Source organism: Falco rusticolus, chromosome 1 (genome assembly GCF_015220075.1).
Source record: "Falco rusticolus isolate bFalRus1 chromosome 1, bFalRus1.pri, whole genome shotgun sequence".
Lineage (NCBI taxonomy): Eukaryota > Metazoa > Chordata > Aves > Falconiformes > Falconidae > Falco > Falco rusticolus.
The window spans coordinates 17,799,260-17,819,770 of record NC_051187.1 but is presented as its reverse complement, the minus strand read 5'-3'; the positions used below and the strand labels follow the sequence as shown (position 1 = coordinate 17,819,770).

At 38.2% G+C, this 20,511-nt stretch overlaps 1 protein-coding gene across 1 annotated transcript in view; it reads left to right on the top strand.

The window, feature by feature from the left end:
- Positions 1–20,511, top strand: part of PPM1E (protein phosphatase, Mg2+/Mn2+ dependent 1E) — a 68,243-nt gene that overhangs the window by 34,304 nt on the left and 13,428 nt on the right. The window contains 1 exon segment of the mRNA XM_037401042.1: positions 18,596–18,685. Coding sequence (XP_037256939.1) covers positions 18,596–18,685 — 90 coding nt within the window.

Sequence of the window (20,511 nt, the reverse complement as noted above, 5' to 3'; positions counted from 1 at the left end):
TTTTTTTTTATACATACAAGTGGTTAAAAATAACAGCTGGTTTTCAAATTAGTAGTGACCATATGGTTAAATAAATAAGTTGTAGGCCTGTTGAACTATTAGAAAACAAAAAGTTAATGAAAATGGGGAGCGTAAAGGGAGGGGATATAAGTAACACACAGTATGCATAATTACTTGAGTACTTAGCCTTATAAATGGCATACAGAAATCATGGAACACATAGTTGCATGTAGAACAGAGCAAAAATAGGCAAAAGGATTGCCTTGAAAAGACCCAAGCTAAGTACCAAAGTGTAATAGTTGAGCATAAAAATAGCTTTCCAGGAGACTTTCTCTTCTCTGCTATCCAAACTGTTGTTTCTCCACAGTTTTTACTATCTTCTACCTTGCATATCAAGTCGTTCATGAACAGAATGGATTTTTCTTTTTAGATCTAGTTCACATGAGGATACTCCATCAGAGACATCCTCCCTGGCATGTAATTAAAACAGTGTCCTAGCTGAAAAAAATCCTATCCTATCAGAAGAATAGACCTGATTGTATCAAATAATTCTGCAACTAGGGAAGGATTTTGCCAGATTGAGTTCAAGAATACACAGTCATATTCTCAGTCAGTGACCTTTTTTTTGTGTTGGTTTTTTCATTCCTTGCTTTTAGTAGCAGATAATAGTCCAGTTTACAAATACCAGTAAATATTCCCATGAAAACAGTCAATAAGTCAGCATTAAAATCCACTTATAATTAAATGTTAGATGTAGTTTCAGTTAATGCTGTCATGTTCATTCAGTGGGACTTTGCCCAGTGCTTAGTAAACAAATCTAAACAAATGGATGTGAGAGCTTTCAGAGTAAAACTCTTCTGGATTGCCTGCCAGGCTTTCCATTATTCATAATCAAGATTTTTTTTTTTAATAAGTTGACCTGTTTAATGATAAAAATGCCTTTGAGTATAATTAAATTGAATTCTGTGCTTCAAGTGACCCTCTGATTCATGGGCATTTGCAGTAGAAAGAACAAAAATAAAATTAAAGCCTTATTGAAAGGTACAGTAATTAAGTCTCTCAGTTCTGATTATTACCAGCTGGGATGACAAGAGTGGATAAGCAGAGTATTGCTCAGGCAAGAGGCTGCCAGTATAATGTAGCTAAAGATCTGTCTACATGGGAGACACTTCCCTAGGAATTTATTTATTTTTTAATAGGGTAGAGAAGGCTTAGCAGAAAATCATTACAGAGTTATTTTTTACAAACAGATGTAAAAGGGCTAGTTCTTCAGTCTTGCATCTTTTTACAGTCATAAATGAGCAAACCTGACTGAGGAACAACCACAAAATGTTATTACAGTGTAAATGCCTGGTAGATTTTGCTTAGATAGAGAGCTGGCTCCTCTTTCCTTAAGGTGTTAAATGGAAACGAGACAGAGCAGGCTCTTTCACAAGCAGTCAATATATTATTTGATGCCTGTTTTGAATGATTAAGTAACTAATCTGATTCTGAAAGCATGCCTTTCTGTTGCTTTGGACTAAGGGCCTGATTACAATTCTTAATTAGTTACCTCAATTCCCATTGATTTCAGAGAGAGCTAGGACACACCAATATCTTTGTGATAAAGCTCTAAATTCTGTAGCCAGAAGACACTCTTATGTAGGACAGGCACTGGAGGGGGTACACAACATTGCACAATGTTACTGCAGGTTACGTTATGAGGTTAATTAATAAGGGCTATGCTCTGGAGATGCTGTGTCTCCTGAATTACCCTCCTTCCTTTTAAGGAAAAGAGCTAAGGGAAATTTCACATGTTTTTAATAGAATAGAAAAACCATAGAAAATAGGGCTGAAAAGCAGCTCAGGAGGTCATTTAGTCCATCTTTCTACCTCAAGGTAGAACTAGCTAAATCTAAACCATATCCTGAGAGGTACTTTTCTGACCTCATCTCTAAATTTCTGGTATTGGAGATCCCACAACCTCTTTATGCAGGCTATTCCAGTTCTTGGTAATTTTAGTTACAGGTGGAAAGTTTTTCTTATTCCTTACTCTGAATCTCTCCTGTTAGTTTTTTCAGTAATGTTTGTCTCTTCCTCATTAACACAAAAACCACTATAAATGTCTTCATCTGCCTCATTATTTCATATGTGAATTATCATGTTGCCTTATGTGTCATCATTTATTCAAGGGTAACATTTTCTAAACTTTTGATGGTTCTCGTTGCTCTCTGATTGCTTCCTTCTAACATTTGCATTTGTAAAACTAAGATCTTTATTGCAGCTAAAGTAGTTTGGCTGTTGTCTGGTTGGAGGAACAAAAATCAGAAAAAACTGTCCTTGAATCCAGTAGGCATTACAGGATGTACACATGTATGTACAAAATCGCTGCAGCTTGAATAGGCTTTTGGTGAGTAACCACTGCTTGTGCAAGACATCTCATCTTCAGCACATGTAATTCACTGGAGGGGCTCTGCTGACGTCACTGGCTTAGGAACGGTACCAGGGGCCCAGAAGTGAACTGGGGCGTGCATTCACTCTTTAGCCATCTGTCGTTTTTTTATTGCAGCCTCCAAATTCTTCATACTTTGATCTTACACATTTCTCTTAAAATCCGAATGTTGCCGTTACCCCAGCCCACCCCGGGAAGTTAAATTGTATCCACTAAAAATACAGGAATGGCTGAAAGAATACACCTTGTGAAGGAGTCATCTTGATGTGAAGTGTGGTGCATGTTTGAATTTTGTTCTGCCAGATTCTATCTGTACTTTTAGTAAACTCTTTTCAACAAGCGTTGTTGGGCATGCTCCTCGCTGCTTCTATCCTGGATCTCTTATACATAGAAATTGTTTGTGGAGCATCAGTTCTTTTGTGCCAAAAAAGCAAATGGATGATTCTTTTAAGTATCTTCTGCATTTGCTAAGCTGCAAATCCTGGTATTTTCTGGTGAGTGGCTTAGGCTTCATCTAGGTCTTTAGTAGATGAAGTTTTTTATAAAAGAGCTACTAATATTTGAATTTACTGGCCATAAAGGGAAAAAATTGTAAGTACTCATTCTATTCCACTGGATGATGATACTCTGTATCAAGTTGAGTCTAGCAGAAGTTTTAAATAAATGACACTATCCATTTTTTTGAATTGTGTAGTTTTGTATTGAATTACATTAACTGCTGAGTGTTGCTGTGATATGTGTACTGTTCCTTTTAAAAGAGGGGTAAAAATCAGTTTATCAGAAATGGTGTGTGGTCATGTTTAAAATTTGTGATGATAGAATGGACTTGTGTATGTTTTATTTATTTAAAAGCAAGGTAAAAATCTTAACTTAAGAGTTTAAATACTATGCATGAACAACCTTGAAATATTGTACTAATAGTATAAAGGAGAGGGCAGTAGACTGGCTTTAAGAACATATTCTGAAGTTAAATTACAGATTTTGTTTGAGACTGAGCACTGTCTGTCTGGAGGCTGATGTAACTTCCAGTGGAAGACTCAATCCCAACCATGCAGTGCAATGGACTTCAGTCTAACAGCATTCTTCTGTCTCAAATTTATGTAAATCTAAGTGTCTTCCTGAGTACTCCGGCTTACTAAGGGTTTCATCAGGAAACAACATAATATTAAATATATGTAGTGAGAAATCTGCTTGCCTTTTTTTTTTTTTTTTTAAAACTGGTTGCTGCTTTAGATTCTTTAAAATACCATACTGCAACAGGCATTTTATTTCCAGTAGTGAAACTCTGGAAGAAATATATATGACTGATTCTTGGAACATCCTGTAGAAACAGCCTTTTCTCCCCCCCCGCCCCCCCCCAATTTCCTCTTATTTCCTGACCATTTCACATTTCTTCTCTTTTTCTGCACCTTTGCCTCACAACAATCCCTTTTAGAGAAAATAGTTTGTCCTGGAAGGGTGTCCAAAGACATCCTCCTGTTGAGAGGTCTTCTGTATTAATTATCAGCTCATCAGACCTGGGCAACGCGAGCAGAGGTGTGACCAGAGGAGTGAGTTTGCATGTGCCTGGGGTGTGATATGGGAGACTGAAAACATAATCGATGGAGAGGAGAGAGAGGAGCAAAGGTCTGATTATTTCTACCGCCTCGGTTGATATAAGATGCAGAAGTATTTGCAGTTCTGACTTAATGTTACTCACTGTTTCTTTCTCTTATCAATCTTTCTCACTATTTTCCTTTAATAAATTCCAGAGAGCAGCTGCAATGAAAGAGAAATACTTTACTTGGAAGTAAAATATATCACAATGTCAATCTCCCTTATGAATGAAATGCCCAAGACATTCACATTATAAAAAAAAGTCTTTAATTATTGTAGTAGCAAGTATGCAAATTAATCTCAATCATTCTATTATCATTACTTTTCTTTCTTTCTCTTGTGGTAAGGTTTTGCAGATATCTAAACCTGAAGAGTTACTCAGACATGTCTTATTGTGTGTACATCATTGTTCTCTTCCTTGCAAACCTTTCATAACCGCTACTAAACATCAGAGAAAAGCTTTGACCACTGAGGTATTAAAATCAGTAAGATCTGCTATTGTTTTCAGTTGGGAATCACATTAAACTCAACACAGGTACTAAAGAGGGCACATATACTCCTCTGTTTTCAGCCTAAATAGTTTGCTATCAAAACAGACATTTTCTTTCTAACAAGACTAGATCTGTATTTTAGAAACGGCTATAAATGCTAATATTTGTTTGCAGTATTTCCATTTGTCTTCTTACTGGGTGGATTGGGGCAATACGTTTTTTAGGAGGAAGAACGCTGAAGGAATACTCCCTTGTTCCTTTAAGTCATTCCTGTTGGAGAGGGAACGCTGCAGAGATACAAAGTCCTCCATCCAATGCAGAACCCCCTTTCCCTCATATCCAGGACTATGATTATTTCCTGTGAGGCCACCTACTGAGGATGAAGGAATTTTTCATAGTTTTATATTTTGGGAGGGGGAAGGGAAGATACAAGAAATGAGACATTAAATAAACTAAAAAAATTTAGCCCCCTGGATCAGAGACCTTAAGAAAATATGTAATTTACCCTTCTGCGTTGTCTAAATTAAGCTCACTTTTTCCTAATATAATGGTGACTCATAGCTAAAGGCAGAAGGGACTCATGAAGAATTGTGTAATACTGCATTATTCTTGACAAGCTATGCTAAATATGAAGAATTAATACAAAGCTATAAACAGGGGACCCGGGCAGTTTTCCTTGTTGGATTTTTCAGACCTCCAGCCAGCGGCTGTCCTTGTGGGTAAGGGAGCTTGGTCTGTCTTGGCTCTGAATGGCCGAGTGAGGTGCATTTGCTTTCCTATGTGCATTGTTTTCCCTTTCTTTGTTTTGTGGTTACTTGAGCTTATGTCTCTATTTTATTGTCATAAGCATTTTCTTTTACTGCCATCTAGCCCATAAGAAAGTGTATCAGTGCTAAGGCTCCAACCTATGCTATACTTCATGTGGGAATGAATTGATTTTCTTGCTGTCTTTGGTACTAATAAAAATCTATAAATCGAATGCATGATTTCAGCAAAAACGTGGCATGGCTGATGATTATATAACCAGCCCTAATCAAAAAGAACAGGTTGAATATTGGAAAACACAGAGTTTTGATAAGAGGGTGAGGGTTTTGCCATCAGTCCATTATTGTTTTATAACAAAGCTATAACATTATACTTGTTTCATTTCCCTGTTCCTTGGGGAGTTCATGGAGCTGGTTTTGCATTCCTCTGTATTTGATTTTACTTTAATTTATTAATCTAATTTGAATTAGGTTTTTAGTTTTGAAATAGAAAAAACAAAGCTAATGAATATATGTCTAACCATTAAAGTTACTCTAAGAGTGAACATGCCTTTTTTCTCCATATTTCAAAATTGACAAAGTTTTACACTTGTGAAGGTTTTTGGATGGGGTCTTTGTGCTCATACTAAAGGGAATAGATGAGTTGAATTATGCAAGGAACTTAATTTGCATTTCTGGAAGTTTTGAGCATCTTCAGTACATGCCAAATCAAGCCTCTAACTTTTCATTCTTGGTAACTTCAGGGGAGATTTGGACCTAGATTACTCTTTCATATCCCCTGCAGTTTTTTCATCTGCTTTTTACAGTACTACTTAGAATAAGATTCAGAATGTGACTGCATAGATGAAGTAGGATTCTTCCTATATTCTGTGTATATTATAGGAGAAACTACTAATTGTCTGTCAACCTGTGGCACTAATGTTCCTGGTTTGTGATCACAGCTCTTATTCTACTAACCTGAGACAAAGAAATGAGGAAGTCATGAAGTGCTGTGGAACCCAGGCACTGAAACAAGAGAGAGACAGATAAGGAGTTCACTACAGTAAATACAATAATATTTCATTAGGTACTCTTAATTTTGTAATATGGTGTCCTTTCCCAGCACCTTCTATTCAAGGATTAAAACATAGTTTCTGGGTATTAATACATTAAATTTCACAGTACTCTTCTAAAGTTTTAAGGCAATAAACCTATTTGACACCCAGATGGATGGATGTGTAGAGATTAAGTGATTTGCTGGCAGAAGTGTCATTTTTCAGATACAGAACTGGGAGCAGTGCTCAGTCTCCTATCATGTTACATCTTCCAATTTACTACTACTGTGTTATTATAACTTAAACCTTCGTTTAACAGTAACTATTGCTATGTTATCTCTGAGCTCAGCTGGTGTTCCTAATATTTTCTTTTTTTTTTTTCCTTGGTGTATTATTTTCAATCTAACCAATCGCAGTTGTGTCTTTTATGTTGACTCCATGCATCATTAAAAAGCTCACTCATGCAGGTGTACCACCTGTATATTTTTATTTGAAAGCTATCTGCCCTTGAGGCAATCTTTGTGCTGCCGGACTGTACTTCTGATAGATCCGACTGTGTGCTATTAGCAGTCTTTTACAGCTAAATCCAATAAAAATAAATCATGGCTATTTTTCAGTGTGGATTTACACAGTACAGATTTTTATTTACTATTTTTTTTACATTTAGTGCTTTGTTGACAAAAATTCTCACACTGCCATGGCTTTTCTCATGGTCTGTCTATACTCTTTCACAAAATTCTCTGTTCCAACTAAGAAAACATACTTGTATTTCATCTTTACTTGATTGCCTCCTCCTGAATTTGTTCTTTTGTGATTACATAATTACTATTCTAGTTTACTACTACCCTTAGTCCAGAACTCTGCCTTTCAGAGCCCTCTTTGTTTCTTTAGTTTTTCAAGGCCATTGTCATTGGTAGAGCTGGTACTGGCTGTATGTTTTGGGGGCAGAATTGATCAAATTTTTTGTTTTCAAGAAGTTACTTGGCACAGAGTTTTAATGATGTCTTTCCTGGGTTAACTACATGCCTTTGTGCAATCTTTGATCTTCCATCTGTTTTGGTAATCTTCCCTCTTCCTTTTCCCAAGGAGTCTGTGGTGATTGTTCATATTTAAACACATGCATGCACGCGCACACACATATATGTATGTGTATGTATTTCAGCTAAAGATGCTGAGTATTTTCCTTCCAATCAGCTTCTCAGTTTGATGCTAAAGAATGGTGAGAGAAGGATGATGCAGATTGGGGGATGAGATATCAAAGCAGACAGATAGTTCTAACCAGTCTCATTTTTATTGAAAAACCCATCATAGGTGTAGAAAATCAAGACGATATTCGCATTATTCTGGTTAAAATTTAGCTTGAATAACTTCAATCCCTATATAGGTTCCCACTGTTCTTTCTAGCATTGTCCATTTTTTGCTGTTTGTTCAAAAGAGTTGTGTAATGCTTCTATCCATGGTTAGCAATTTGCTGTTTTTCATCCAAGGTAGCTTGTATGTCAGTCTCGGTAGAAGTAATAATTTATTTTTAGATTCTAAATCCTTTGGGAATGTATAAAGCACTGTAGATATAGAACATAATAATTTGTCTCCAAAGGTTCCTTATTTTTTATTAATGTTTTGATTTCATATTCTCTCTGTCTGCATATCACTTACTCCCTGAATATGTATTACCATTGTAATTGATAGTGTGACTCCTAAGTAACTCTCTCAACTGCTGATTATAACTGTGACACTGCTCCATTTGAAGAAGCTTTGAGCCTACTCATCACCATGAATGAATCAGTCCTCACTAGTGTATTATTTACAATCCTGGTTCAAGGAGCTTCAAAAAAGTTCTGTTGTGTTTGAGGAAGATGTCATCTTATCTGGGTACGTTTTTGCCAGACCCTGAATTAACTTCCAGATAATGTGGCTTTGTTTGCATTTATTTTCCATAGAAATAACCCCCTAAATTTTACATATGTATTACATGATTCCATATTCTACTGCATGTTTGACTATATGCAGGATGGACCTAAGTCCAGGCAGTGGGCAAAGGCAAGACAATAACAGATTTTTTTTCATCCTCTTACCACTTTTATTTTACTCAGGCTTGTGTTGTCTGCAGCTATTATGTGCTGCCTCCTTTCTTGAGGGACTGTGTAACAGATTCTTTCTTATATTTAGAGCTTATCTGTCTTCTGAAGAGATCACAGGTTTCGTAATAAACTTACAGGAAAATATGACAATCTTCTTTGGCAGAGGGTTAGAGAGAAAGAGCTGTTGGGTTATTCTTACATGAGCCACAAGGGATTGGGGGGCAGTGTTATTGCCTTTGAGGCGGGTGAATTGAATGTTTGAATCTAACACTGCTCATACAAAATAAAATTGAACAAATAAGATTTTAAGAAAAGACTGATTCTTTGATTCTTTTGCATAAACAAAGCCCCAGATTTTAGTGAATAGGCAGGTAGAATTTGTGTTGTATTGAGAAGTCCATGGCAGAGAAACAATGTCTATAATCTTGTGAGATTTACTTTGTAATGTCATGGCTATAAAAGGTGACAGCTCTTATTTTCAGTTGACCTTATAATAGTGATTGGAATGTGTACACAATTTGTTTTTAAATGGTGCTGGAAATAATTTTAGGACATGTTTTTCAAGTTTTAAATAATTCACTGTACCTTTCAGGATGGAAGAGAGGCTACAGCACTGCAGACTTGTTTGAAATCCTCAGCTTGTTCAGAATCAATTCATACAGCCTTTGTGCGCAAAAAGAGCTATATATAGAGGCATACTGCAGGCAAGCTGGATTTTACGCAGGCTCAGGACCTGCCTTACCCAAAGCAAAAGCCACGTTCCTCATCTTTTGAGCGTGGTCACTGCCATGACATATGGAATCTTCAATACAACTGTCTCAGTAAAATCAGAGTGCAGATTTTAAACAAGCTTCTGAACTGGGCGAGTGGGGAAACTAAGCCAAGGAAGGGGGAGTGGGGAAGCACATTGATCTGTGTCACTTTGAGCCTGCTTGATAGTTTGGATACTATGGCTCATTCCTACAATCTAACATGTGATATAAAGCCAGTTTCAGATGCCTTAATAACCTGACATGGCCTGAAAGTGGTATTTCCACACCCCCCCCCATTTCTTTAGTATTTGAAAGGAGCATGTTTGTTTGGGTTTTCCAGGTTTTCATTTTTTTGATTCTTTTTTACTCCTTAGAAATGCTACAATTTGCAGTGTTTCCTGCTGTAAATAGATCCATATCGAAAGCGGAAGGTGATCTATGAAAGGAAAACTGTTTGATTTAAGCTTATGTTGCTACAACTACTCCCCCAGTTCTCTCTGCAGCATTTGCATGTATATCTCTCCTTGTCGTTTGTGGGCATGGTTCTCCTTGTAAATTGATTGTGCATGGTGAATTTTATGCTGGTGCAGTCCCCTGTGATGTTGGTACAAGGTGGGAAAGCAAGACATTCCCCCCAATTTCTACCCAGACATAGCTCAGCAGAGGCACGTTATCTTATTAGTCAATCAAGACAGATATTTGAATGCATCTTTTAAGCCACAAAGAGCATAAACTCAGCTAATGTGTTTAACACAATTTGTCAAATATTGTCAAGATAATTTATGTCCCTGTTGTTTTTTGTGTGTCCAACGTTTCATGATGCAGTTTCTTATAAAAAGAGGCAGAGAGGAGAGACAGGACTTGGGATTTCCATGTTCTACCCTAGAATGTGAAGTTGGATTTGCCATTGTAAATCAAAGATAATACCTATGCTTTTTTCCAGCTGAAGGGAGGAGGCATTATAGGCAAAGGAGAAGAGAAACACTGGGTTCAACACTGGGGTGCTTTTAGATCATTAACTGGAAGGTACATAGCCATGTTAAATAACATCTAAATAATTAAGTTCTGATTAATAATACTGAACAGCAGTTTGCATGTGACCTGAACAATCAAGTCCAAATCTGTACCTTTTTTCCCCCCTTTCTTTAAAAATAATGTACTGTATTTGGGAGACTCTCTCTTACCTGCTCTTCAGGAATGTGAATACTGAAGATGGGTTGCAGTAGCTTTGGATGTTGTCTCTTTAGGAAATCTTTTAAACCAGGATCAGAAGCAGAATATTTTACAGCCTGTGGAAAAATGTCCAAAGGCTGCCATTGTGTCGTTCAGGCAAGAACAACTGAAAGCCCTAATGCATTTTATCTGCTGTTCTGTTCCTCAACACTATAAATAATTCAGATCTGTTGGCTTAACTACTGCTGGCAACTGTTATTTATTAAGAATGACTGAAATAACTATGTGGCTCAGTAGAACAGAATGCATTAGGGACTTTAATGTGAAACAGAATAGCTAAAACATTTTGATTATCCTTTCAAGAACAAAACTAAAACCCTAAACCCACCAATGTTCTTTGCAATTCTGCAGAGGACAAGTGACAGTGGGAATTAGGATGTGATCCTTCCAGAGTAAGTAAAGGTTTATTTCTTTGGAAGAGCACACCCTCTGATCTTAGAGCCTCTACTTATCCCTCTGGCATCTTGTTTGGTGTGCATCAATGTCAGTAATTTTGAAATTGAGGTTCCAATAAAGATCTCTTAATTTGCCCCACTGGATAAGGTTTGAAACTACTTGTAGTTCTGTGTTTATCTGTGAAATTATTTTTAAGGGTACTGTATAGTCTTTTCATGTTTGCTTTTAATTTGATTGCCTTGCATGGCACTTTCAAGAGGAAGTAGGTAAAAGACCAGCAGTATTTTTGGGTGATCAGTGCAAGTGAATTGCTGTTGCCTTGTTCCATTCCTAGTTTAGGATTAATTAATAATATCTGACTCTTCTTGTTACTGTTCGTCATTAGAGTCGAAATTAATTTCCAGAGGTCAAAATCATTATCCCTATTTTGCAGACAAAAAAATTAAGTCATTGGAAGGGCTAAGATCAGGCAGGGTATTGCCACAGCAGAAACAGAGCGTGTTGGTACAGGGTGGCAGATATTTCGATGTGCATCATAAGATGTATTACTGTATAACACTAGAGTGCTTTTGCAAGTCAACCGATTATAAATGGTGCATTTGGAATAAATTTTTTATCACAAAAGAGTTGACATCCAGGACTCAGATGACTAATTATCTAATCTTACATCTGGCATAAACACCCAAGCCATTTGTATGATGAACTGCGTTTCACAAGAGTGAGAAGGGAGCGAGAGAACATTCTCTGCTGACTCAGTGGTCATAAATCTTCTGGGGTGTGTTTTGCCTTATATTTGTTCAATGGGCTGAAAGAAGCTAAGTGATCAGATGTCATTTGAAAATCCTGGCCTGCAGCTTTTACTTCTTCTTGTTTACATGAGGACAAATATTACAATACAAGCACAATTATTTGGGGACTAGCTCTGTGTGGTATTACTGAAAGCTGTTCATTTGAACAGGCACCAGATTCACTATCTTCACCCTTTTTTAAAGGAGCCATTTTACATTTGTTTGCCTTAATGATGATCTGCAGTAGAGATATGAAAGAACCTGTGCACGTGCTGCTGTGCAGCATTTTGTTTCATTTGTTTAAAATTAAGTCATTAACTATAACAGCACAATGCATTTTTCTTTTTGACTAGTAATCAGAGGACTTCGGCATGTTAATCTGATCTGAAATAAAATAGGTGCTCTGGATTGGGTGATTCTTATTTAACTTTTATTTCTGGGCACATCCAATTTGTATGGTATATCTCTTCAGGTTAAGGAAAGTATCAATGAAAGTTTATTTTTAACAGAGAGAAAAAATAGGAGTTGAATCAGTGGTAAGTAAATGATATGCCTGAACTTTTAGGGGTAAAGTGTGCCCCTAAACAAAGTTTTCTGCAATGTGAGCTTTTCTAGATAGTGTGTCATTAATATTTTATAGTAACGAGAGAAATCATCAAAAACTCCAACTAGAACATAAAATACAAAAAAAAAAATAAAATGCAGGTATCTTCAGTGCAAGTTTGAACACTCTCATTGATTTTTAGACAGCATCTTTTTCTGGCTTGACAAAATACAGAATTTATAAATTAAATCTTATGTATACTGTGTACGGTTTTATGCTGATGTTGGCACACTTTCAGGTGTAAAATTAAATTACTTTTTCCAATAAGGCAGCATGGATTGAAGCATGGATTCCCTTCTTTGCTAATGGAAGTCGTAGAAAGACACTGAATTATGCTGACTTTCAAATTGACTGAAAGCCAAAGGGAAAAAAATCAATGACATTTTTAATGTCCTGTAGAGCTTTTAAACGGGCCTCTGTCTAGCAGAGAAACTCACTATAGGGTAACTGTTGTTGACATTGGTTTTCCAGTTAAGAAATTTATTTCTTCAGGTAAGCGTGCATCTTGTGTAGATTTAGGCTTCGTTACCATTCCAGACACAGAGATGCTAAGTAGGCAGTGACTGGTTTTTGGAATGGCAGTCAGAAGACTCTGGTTACAAGGTATGCGTGTCACTCAAATGCGAAGCATTTCTGTTGGAACAGAGAACGCACTGTGGAAATATGCTGGCTAATCCCTGTAAAACAATAACAACAAAACCCAGAAGGATCTTTTATTTCAGTATAATAATCATATCTCAGTATGGGTAATGGCTATAAATTATCTTTATTTTGATTAATTAATAATAGGGTAAACAGAAGTTTTAAGAAAACTTTTTGCTGTGTCTTTGGATTTACATAGCTGATTCCTAAAGATCTAAGCTTTATAATAAATGTCCATCAAATATGTGGCTTGCTGGTATATTTTAAATTTTATAATATTTTTATAATTTTGTAAAATGCATTTTATAGCAGTAATTAAATTTTTATAAAAGACTGTCCGATTCCTCAGAATCTTGCTGCTCAGATAAAAATGTTCTGATATAGATAGGGGGAGACTGCAATATAGATGCATCCTCTGCATCTCAGTATTGTAACTGAGGTTCATGGATTCTGGTCCATTGCTGTAATAAAATGATTTCTCTTTGCATTCCGTCAAAGTCTAAGCTTATGTTTCTCTTTGTAACAGATGGATATAATATGGCTGTGAATGACTCTAGTCCTGGAATACAATTTTCAACAGCAAATTTTGTATCCTCAGTTCTTTGATGTAATGAAGAAAACTATCATACAGCCACTTTTGGGAATTCAGTTCTAGCAGTAATTTGGCTTTCAGCTCCTGGAAGATTCATCTTGGGGTTTTTAAGAGTTGTTCATGTTATAGTAGACGACTTCTGTCATTTTCAAAGCAGCCTTTAACGCAGGTAGCATCAGCTCTACAGAGATTGAAATGCAAGTAACCTCAGAACTGCCATATTGTGAGAATGAGTTAAAGAAATCATAAAATTAGGTTTCAAAGATAATATACAGACAATCTATTCAGCAGAATAGCTCTGCAGAAGCTGTTTTATGTAGTTTGGATTCTTCACAGTTCACCCATTCAGTGTCAATTGCATCTTAGTGACGGTCATTAAATCACGAATGCTTATGAGTGCTTTGTGGACAGCAACCATTTATTTTTTAAATATACACTAGCCTTCATGACATTGTACCTCATCAAACAGACAAAGGTGACCTTTTTATTTTGTCTTGCTTACATTTTGTTAGCTTTATGTACTGTCATGTGCACTTACCCCTGTGGAGAAAGAAAGTGGCGACTTGCTATGCAGCAGAAAATGGATTAGAGGTCTCAGTCTAATTCGTGTGTTGAAGATAGTACTTAGAAGTCAAGGGTTTCCCTTAATGACCTGTATTGTCAGATGACATTCTAGTAGCATCGTTCTAAGAACTTGATTTCAAATGTCTGGTTTGTAAGGGAACAAGGCTTTTGTGCTTGCTCAGTCTGTCTGCCTGTCGGGTTCCTCCCACAGATAAGCTTAACCTTGCAGGCCAGTTTGAAGCAAATTCAAAAGATGGGTTGAAGTCTGAAAGATAACCGAATACCTGTCAATTTTCTGAAAACCGGCAGCAGAGTGGGTGAGAACGGCCCTTCCAAGGTAAAGGCAGGGAGGGCTGAGCCCTGACGGATCTCTCTGGCAGCATCAGAGGGCCAGCCCCTGCCCAGTTCCCCGTGTGTGCAGTTTGTCCTGTCAAACAGACAGTGACGTTGGGGGCTCTGGGGAAAACCGCCGTGCTGGAGTGGGGGGGGCAGGGACAGAGCGTGCACATCTGCAGGGTGCCTGGGCTTGCTCTTCCTGCTGCTGGTGGCAGCGCGTTTCTCGCTTGGCCTTTATGTAGCTTCTAAGTGAGAAAGGTGTTCATGGCAGTGTGCTGGAAACCTGTTAGGCGTGTGCTGAAAACACAGTGGTGCAACAGAGGTTGAGCGCTTGTGCCAACATAGCTGGGAAGGGGCCTGAGCTTAGATTTGGCACCCATTAACGAACCTAGTGCCAGCTGCCCCTGGGCCTCAGAGGCTGGGAACTGGAGCTGCGCTTGCCTGCAGAGCTCGACTGGAGAAACAAGGTAGGATATCCCTTTGCAGCCAGGTCTCCCAGGTAGTCAAATAAAATATTATATGAACTATGCTCTTGCAATCACGCTTTCATAAGCAAATTTTTGTCTTCATTTATTTTTTTTCCAGCATTGTGCCAGTGTTTTCATTTTGCTCTCTGCCCTGATTTTCCCTGTTGTGGGTTTTGGGGCTTTTTTTTTTTTTAGTTTGATATGCCATGCAGCACAGCACTTTGCTTCCTCATTTACAATATCCTATAAAGCCCCCACGACAGAGTGCAGCACCTGAGCCCTTTTATGGGATCAGTGCCAACACACTCATAATTGAGTTCTGTGGTTTCACAAATGTTTCCCATCTGATCACCAAAGTGATTTCCTAGAGGTTTCCATTCATGCCTATTTCACATATCCTTCACTAGATAATCATTTTGTTGACTCTTATTATCTCATTGAAAAAGAGGAAAGAATTTGAATATTTTTTCTCTCAGATTAGATCTTAATTTGTGAAAAAGTCAAACCCAATGTCTTTGATTTATAGTGGTTAACAGCTTATTTATAAAGGCATTTTAAAATTGTTGTTATTTTGGTGTTTTGTTTTGTTTTTTTAAGGTGGCTATTTTAAAATTGAGGCTATAAAGTATTTTTACCAATCTTAGTCATAGCTGTCAAATATGAGCTTCATATAAGATTCTATTCTATTTTATGAGACAGACTTCCAGTGATTGGAACTAAGTTGAGAACTTGCATTATTCACCATTAGCAAATTCTTTAAGCCTAATAACTTGCAGAGGGAAATAATTGTTCCTACGAAAGTAATTTTATTCTCGTTCACTACATTTATCTGTGGGGTCTTTAGGACATTTCTGAGAACGCTAGTCTCCATAAATGCTTTGACAAGTAAGATACAGCTATTACAAAATAAATACAGTGATGAATACTGGAAGTCTGATCCTTATGTTGAAGCATCTTAATCCAGCTGTGGAAGATTCTGTATCTGAATTTTATTTTTTTAAAATGTCCAGTTAACATAGACTTAACTGCAGGAGAATATCTATATAAACTTGATCATACTCTCTGGAATATGGCAGTGAGCACAATGCAAAAGGTTAAAGATTTGGTAAAAAAGAGGTACCACCGCAGTGTCTGTCTAGGATGTGAGTGTGGTAAACACATCAGAAAGAGTGTGGTTTTGTAATGGTTGTGTATTATATTTCTGTTGCTCACAACTGTCACCACAAGGACAGAATCATTTTGAATGTGACCAGGCAGCTGTCTCTGTGAAGCCTATAGATAGCAGCTTCCTTGTGTAGCACATTTTCAGCTCCTTCAAACAGATTTATCAAGCATCTTTACTGTCTCAACATTGCCAGCTCAAATGACTTCTCAAGGAGCTTTGGTTATGCAATCTTTTAAAAGGTGCATTGTTTTTTCTGTTTGTTTCTTTTTTTGTGTGTGTGCATTGGGATTTTTTTAGTAACTCACTGCAGCAGCTAAAATCTAGTGCAGGGTTTCACCATGTGTTAGGAAAAAAAAAGCATACTCCGTTTGTCCACTGTGACCGGGCTTTAAATAAGCATCAAAACTTTCACCAGCTGTGCAAAGCAGCAGAACAGCACAGGTCAGAGCGGAGCAGTGAACTTGCAGGGAGAGTGATGCTTTGTGAGTAAGGAGATGAGAACCTGCAGAGAGATGGGAGCCAGAAATAGCATTTGTTTGGCATGATTAGAAGATACATCCATAATAATTTTGAAGTGTGAGGATTGCTTAACAGAATATTCCTCTCAGAGTCCTGTCTGACTTCCAGCAGTTAGGAGACAAACAGAAGCTCGGTACCTTGCCTTTCTGGATGGCGGCTGGAGCAGGAGGCAGCTGAAGGGGAGGGCTGGGTAAACAGCCAAAGGACCTTCCCAAAGAATTTCTCTGCTCATTACTGCCGCAGTTCTCAGCATGGGAACTTTCAGTAATAAAGACTTTAAAGGCTTCTTCAAAGAGCTTCCAGGCTGTATCAGAAGCTCCATCTGGAATAAGTCTCATGAGGCTTTGGAGTGTTTTGTAAATACAGGCTGGGGACAAATGAGGTTTTTCTTAAGTTGCATTTTGCAAAACTTGCTTTCTAACAAGAACTTGCAACAGGCCACATGAACACGGGAGTGTTTACCAAACTGCATCCTCTAGCGTAAAGCCTTTTGGAAAGGGTGCAGTTAGCTTGTCATCCCTACAAAGTCTTTCACTAACGCAGTAAATTATAGTCCTTATGGGAATGTGCTGTACTTGGTTCTTTTCAGGTCATGTTCCTGGTCTTGGATTGCTGTGTGAAACTATATACGATGATTTATACTGTTTGCCTGTGGATTTGTTTTGTGTTTCAGGAGATTGAATAGCATTTCTATTTAAATCATGTTTCATTCTAACTAAAACAATTGCTGTTTTGTAGTGTCAGGAGATTCTTGAGGTAATAGGAACACTGTATGTTTTGTGATTTACTGACCATTTTGGCCATTGAAAGGCACCCGTACATTTCATTCCATTTTTCCTGCTTTGTTTGGGTTTAGTGATGCCTCACCAGGTACCTCAGACCATGACAGCGTTAAGTATTTTCAGTGCTGGTGGCGCTCAATTGTGTCTTTTGGTCAGGGGCGGTAATGAGTCTGTAGCACCATTTTCCCATCAGCAGCGCCAATGCTCCAGGAACACCAGCATTACCAGGTTTTAAGAACTTGATGTCTGTCTTTCATGGTTTTCTCCTTTTGAGATGCATCAGCTTTTCTAAAAATGTGTTTCTGTTGTGCAGTTGCTTATGATGCTAAGTTAGCTGCGGGCATCAGACTAAACCTGCCTGTCTAGAGCTGTTGTTTGCCTGTGTATTGCACTCAGCACTTCTGGCTGCCTATGAGAACAGAGAATATGGAGCGAGAAAAAAAGTATGAAAGCTCCTTAAATCTTGTAGAGATTGAAAATATCTCCCATTATCATCTTGATATTTTTCCCTTCAGTTGTGCTCTTATCTAGAAACCTCAAAGTATTTTACGAACACTGAATTAAGCCTTCTACAGCCTTCCTCCTCCTCCTCCTCTCCTCGAGGAAATGACATTATCATCCCTTGTTTGTAGATGAGGAATCGAAGGTCTGAGTGGTGAAGTGACTCGTCCAAGGTCAGCTGCTGCATTAGTGGCATAGCTATGAATACACATAGGCATTCTAGCTCTCAGCTAAACAAGATCCGTGCCCTCCCAGCTTCAATTTGTCATAGCTTAATGACTGATAACATTTAGGCATTTAGAACGTGGCCAAAGGATTTCTTTTCAGCAGCCAACAGGTAATCCTTAGTTACGCCAGCAGCAGGACGCAGTGCACCTCCCGTGGTCCCCATGGATCCTGTCTGCTGCTGCTTGTTTTGCATAAAAGATGTGAGCACAGGTGAGAACTACCCGCATGGCAAAGCCTGGCTGTTTGAGTGTGGGTCTTTCCTGCTTTGTGGGATGCTGTAGATGCTCACCTTTTGTAATAAAACCAAAGATCCTAGACCTGATTCTTCATTTGTCTTGGTGTAACAATAATGAAGTGTCCTGGCAGCGGTTTGACTTCGACATCTAATCTATTTTAAAAGGAGTAAAAAAACCTCTAGTGCAGTCTGCTATTCCTTGAAGGGGAGAAGTAATTCAACTAGTCTTCTCAGGAGTCAAGTAAGAGAAGTAAATTTTGAGTTGGGCTATTCAGGAAGAGGAAGTCATCTGTCTGCATCTGGTCACTTCCCTGCTTACACGGCATAGTCCTGTAATGGCTACATAAGAAGCTTTGTGATGAACAAATGTCAAGGGCAATTAATTCTTTGGCAGGCAGCTGTTATTATTAGGACAGAGAGTGGCCAGACATAGAAGGAAAAGCCTTCAGCTAATTTATTTTCTCTACCTTTTCCATCAAAATTGGTAAGTCACTTAAACCCCACTGGTGAACTTTCATGCAATAAGAATTTTAGATCTGCCATCTTTTTTTTTAGTAGGAGATCTTATATTAGATTTAGAGCACAGTGGAATAGCTCAGAGAAAATGTTTGGAAAGTCTTCACCACTTTAATGCTATCAGGAAGGAGCAGAGTTGTGTGTTAAGCTGGTAACATAATAATATGTGGGCTGAGCTAAGCCCACTTCAGACTGTTTTTCTCAACCTTAATTGATGGAAACGACCCACTTTTGGGCTTGATTTATTACCTTAGCAGAGTTATTCCAGGATTGCTGCAGTGCAACTGTGGGTGTTCTAAACACACCCACGCTGCCAGAGAATCAGGAAGGATATACTTAAAATCCTCTGATTTATCTAATAACATCTTTAGTGGCTTTTTGTGTAGGTTTAGTATTGTAATGGAAATGCACTTTTTGGCTAGATAAAGAGCTCCTGTGTGAAACTGCTAGCATTGGTTTAGGGACATGTAAATGGCATTTGGGGCTGATGGGGGAAATACTCAGACCAGCTCCGTATGCTGTAAATGCACCTTTCAATTTTGTAATCTGTCAGAACAATTAAAATAATACCTAAAATTTCAGATATGAACGTTCACAGCTCTTGGTCTTTCACAGACATGCTCTTCCCGCCTTCCAAGCCCAGTCAGAGCAGAGGTTGCTCATGTCGGGGGGGTATTTTTTCTCTGCTGTTTAGGTCCTGAACCTCTATTTTAGCAATTTTTACTGCCTCAGTTCTTAACCACCTTCCCTCTCTGCCCATCAGTGGACGTTCCTGAGGGGCTGTTTACAAGTGACACACAACAGGTTTGGTTTTCCTAAAAAGTTCCAGCACTGAACTGGTGAGGGGGTAAGCCTTGGACTGGGAAGCAAGCTCAGATTCCCGCAGGTGCTACCACAGCCTGTTACGTTCACGCCTGAAGCGAGCTCTGTCTGGCTTGTGCTTGTAAATGCTTTCAGCACAGATTCTTCTGCTGTGTGTTATTTAGGCTGAACCTTAATCTTCCTCTGCATTTTTGCAGAACGCTGTCCTCACAGCGCTGCTAAATGCTGGCATAATTATTCTGTCTCTTGCTTTTTTTGTCACATGGAAATTGCATGTAACATGAACAGTAACGAGTATCACCGCTCTGGAGTACTGGAGCTAATAATAGAAATGAAAAACCTGCTCTCTGTGAGCTAAATAAAGATGGACAAGACAAGATAGAAAATCAGCTTCAACACACACCAGAAGTAAAGGAGGTCCCGGTGTGTTTTCCTCTTGCTGATTACTCTTAGGACTGGGCATTGCTGTATGTAAATAGGATCAGAGTTCCTGTGCTGTGCTGAGAGGAGCCAGTCTGAAGACAGCTGATTTCCTCCAGCAGTCGTGCTTCATTAGCGGCGCACGTTGCTGAGGCTCAGAGGTGATGCGTGAGCAGAATACTCGGCTGCTAATTCTAGGAAATACTCTTACTGATGGTGCAGTAACATGGTATGAGTGGCTTTCTGCTTAACTTCAAGGGTCAGAGCTTGTCTCATGACAATATATGATTCGGCCGAAGCCATTTATTGTTAATCTTCTATTTAAATAATTTATAGATATGTTGAATAGTAATCAGTGAAGGTCGGAGGACTTATTTTCTATTCATTTTTCAAATCTGTTACATGATCTTACTGTTTGTAGCAGCATTTGATGTCATGAATCTGGAAAACTGTATGGTAAAATGGCTTTTCTAAAAAACCCAAGTCTAGCAAATCTGATTTTTTTTTTTTCTCTGGAATTCAGATTTCACTGCTGAAGCTCCAGCATGTGGG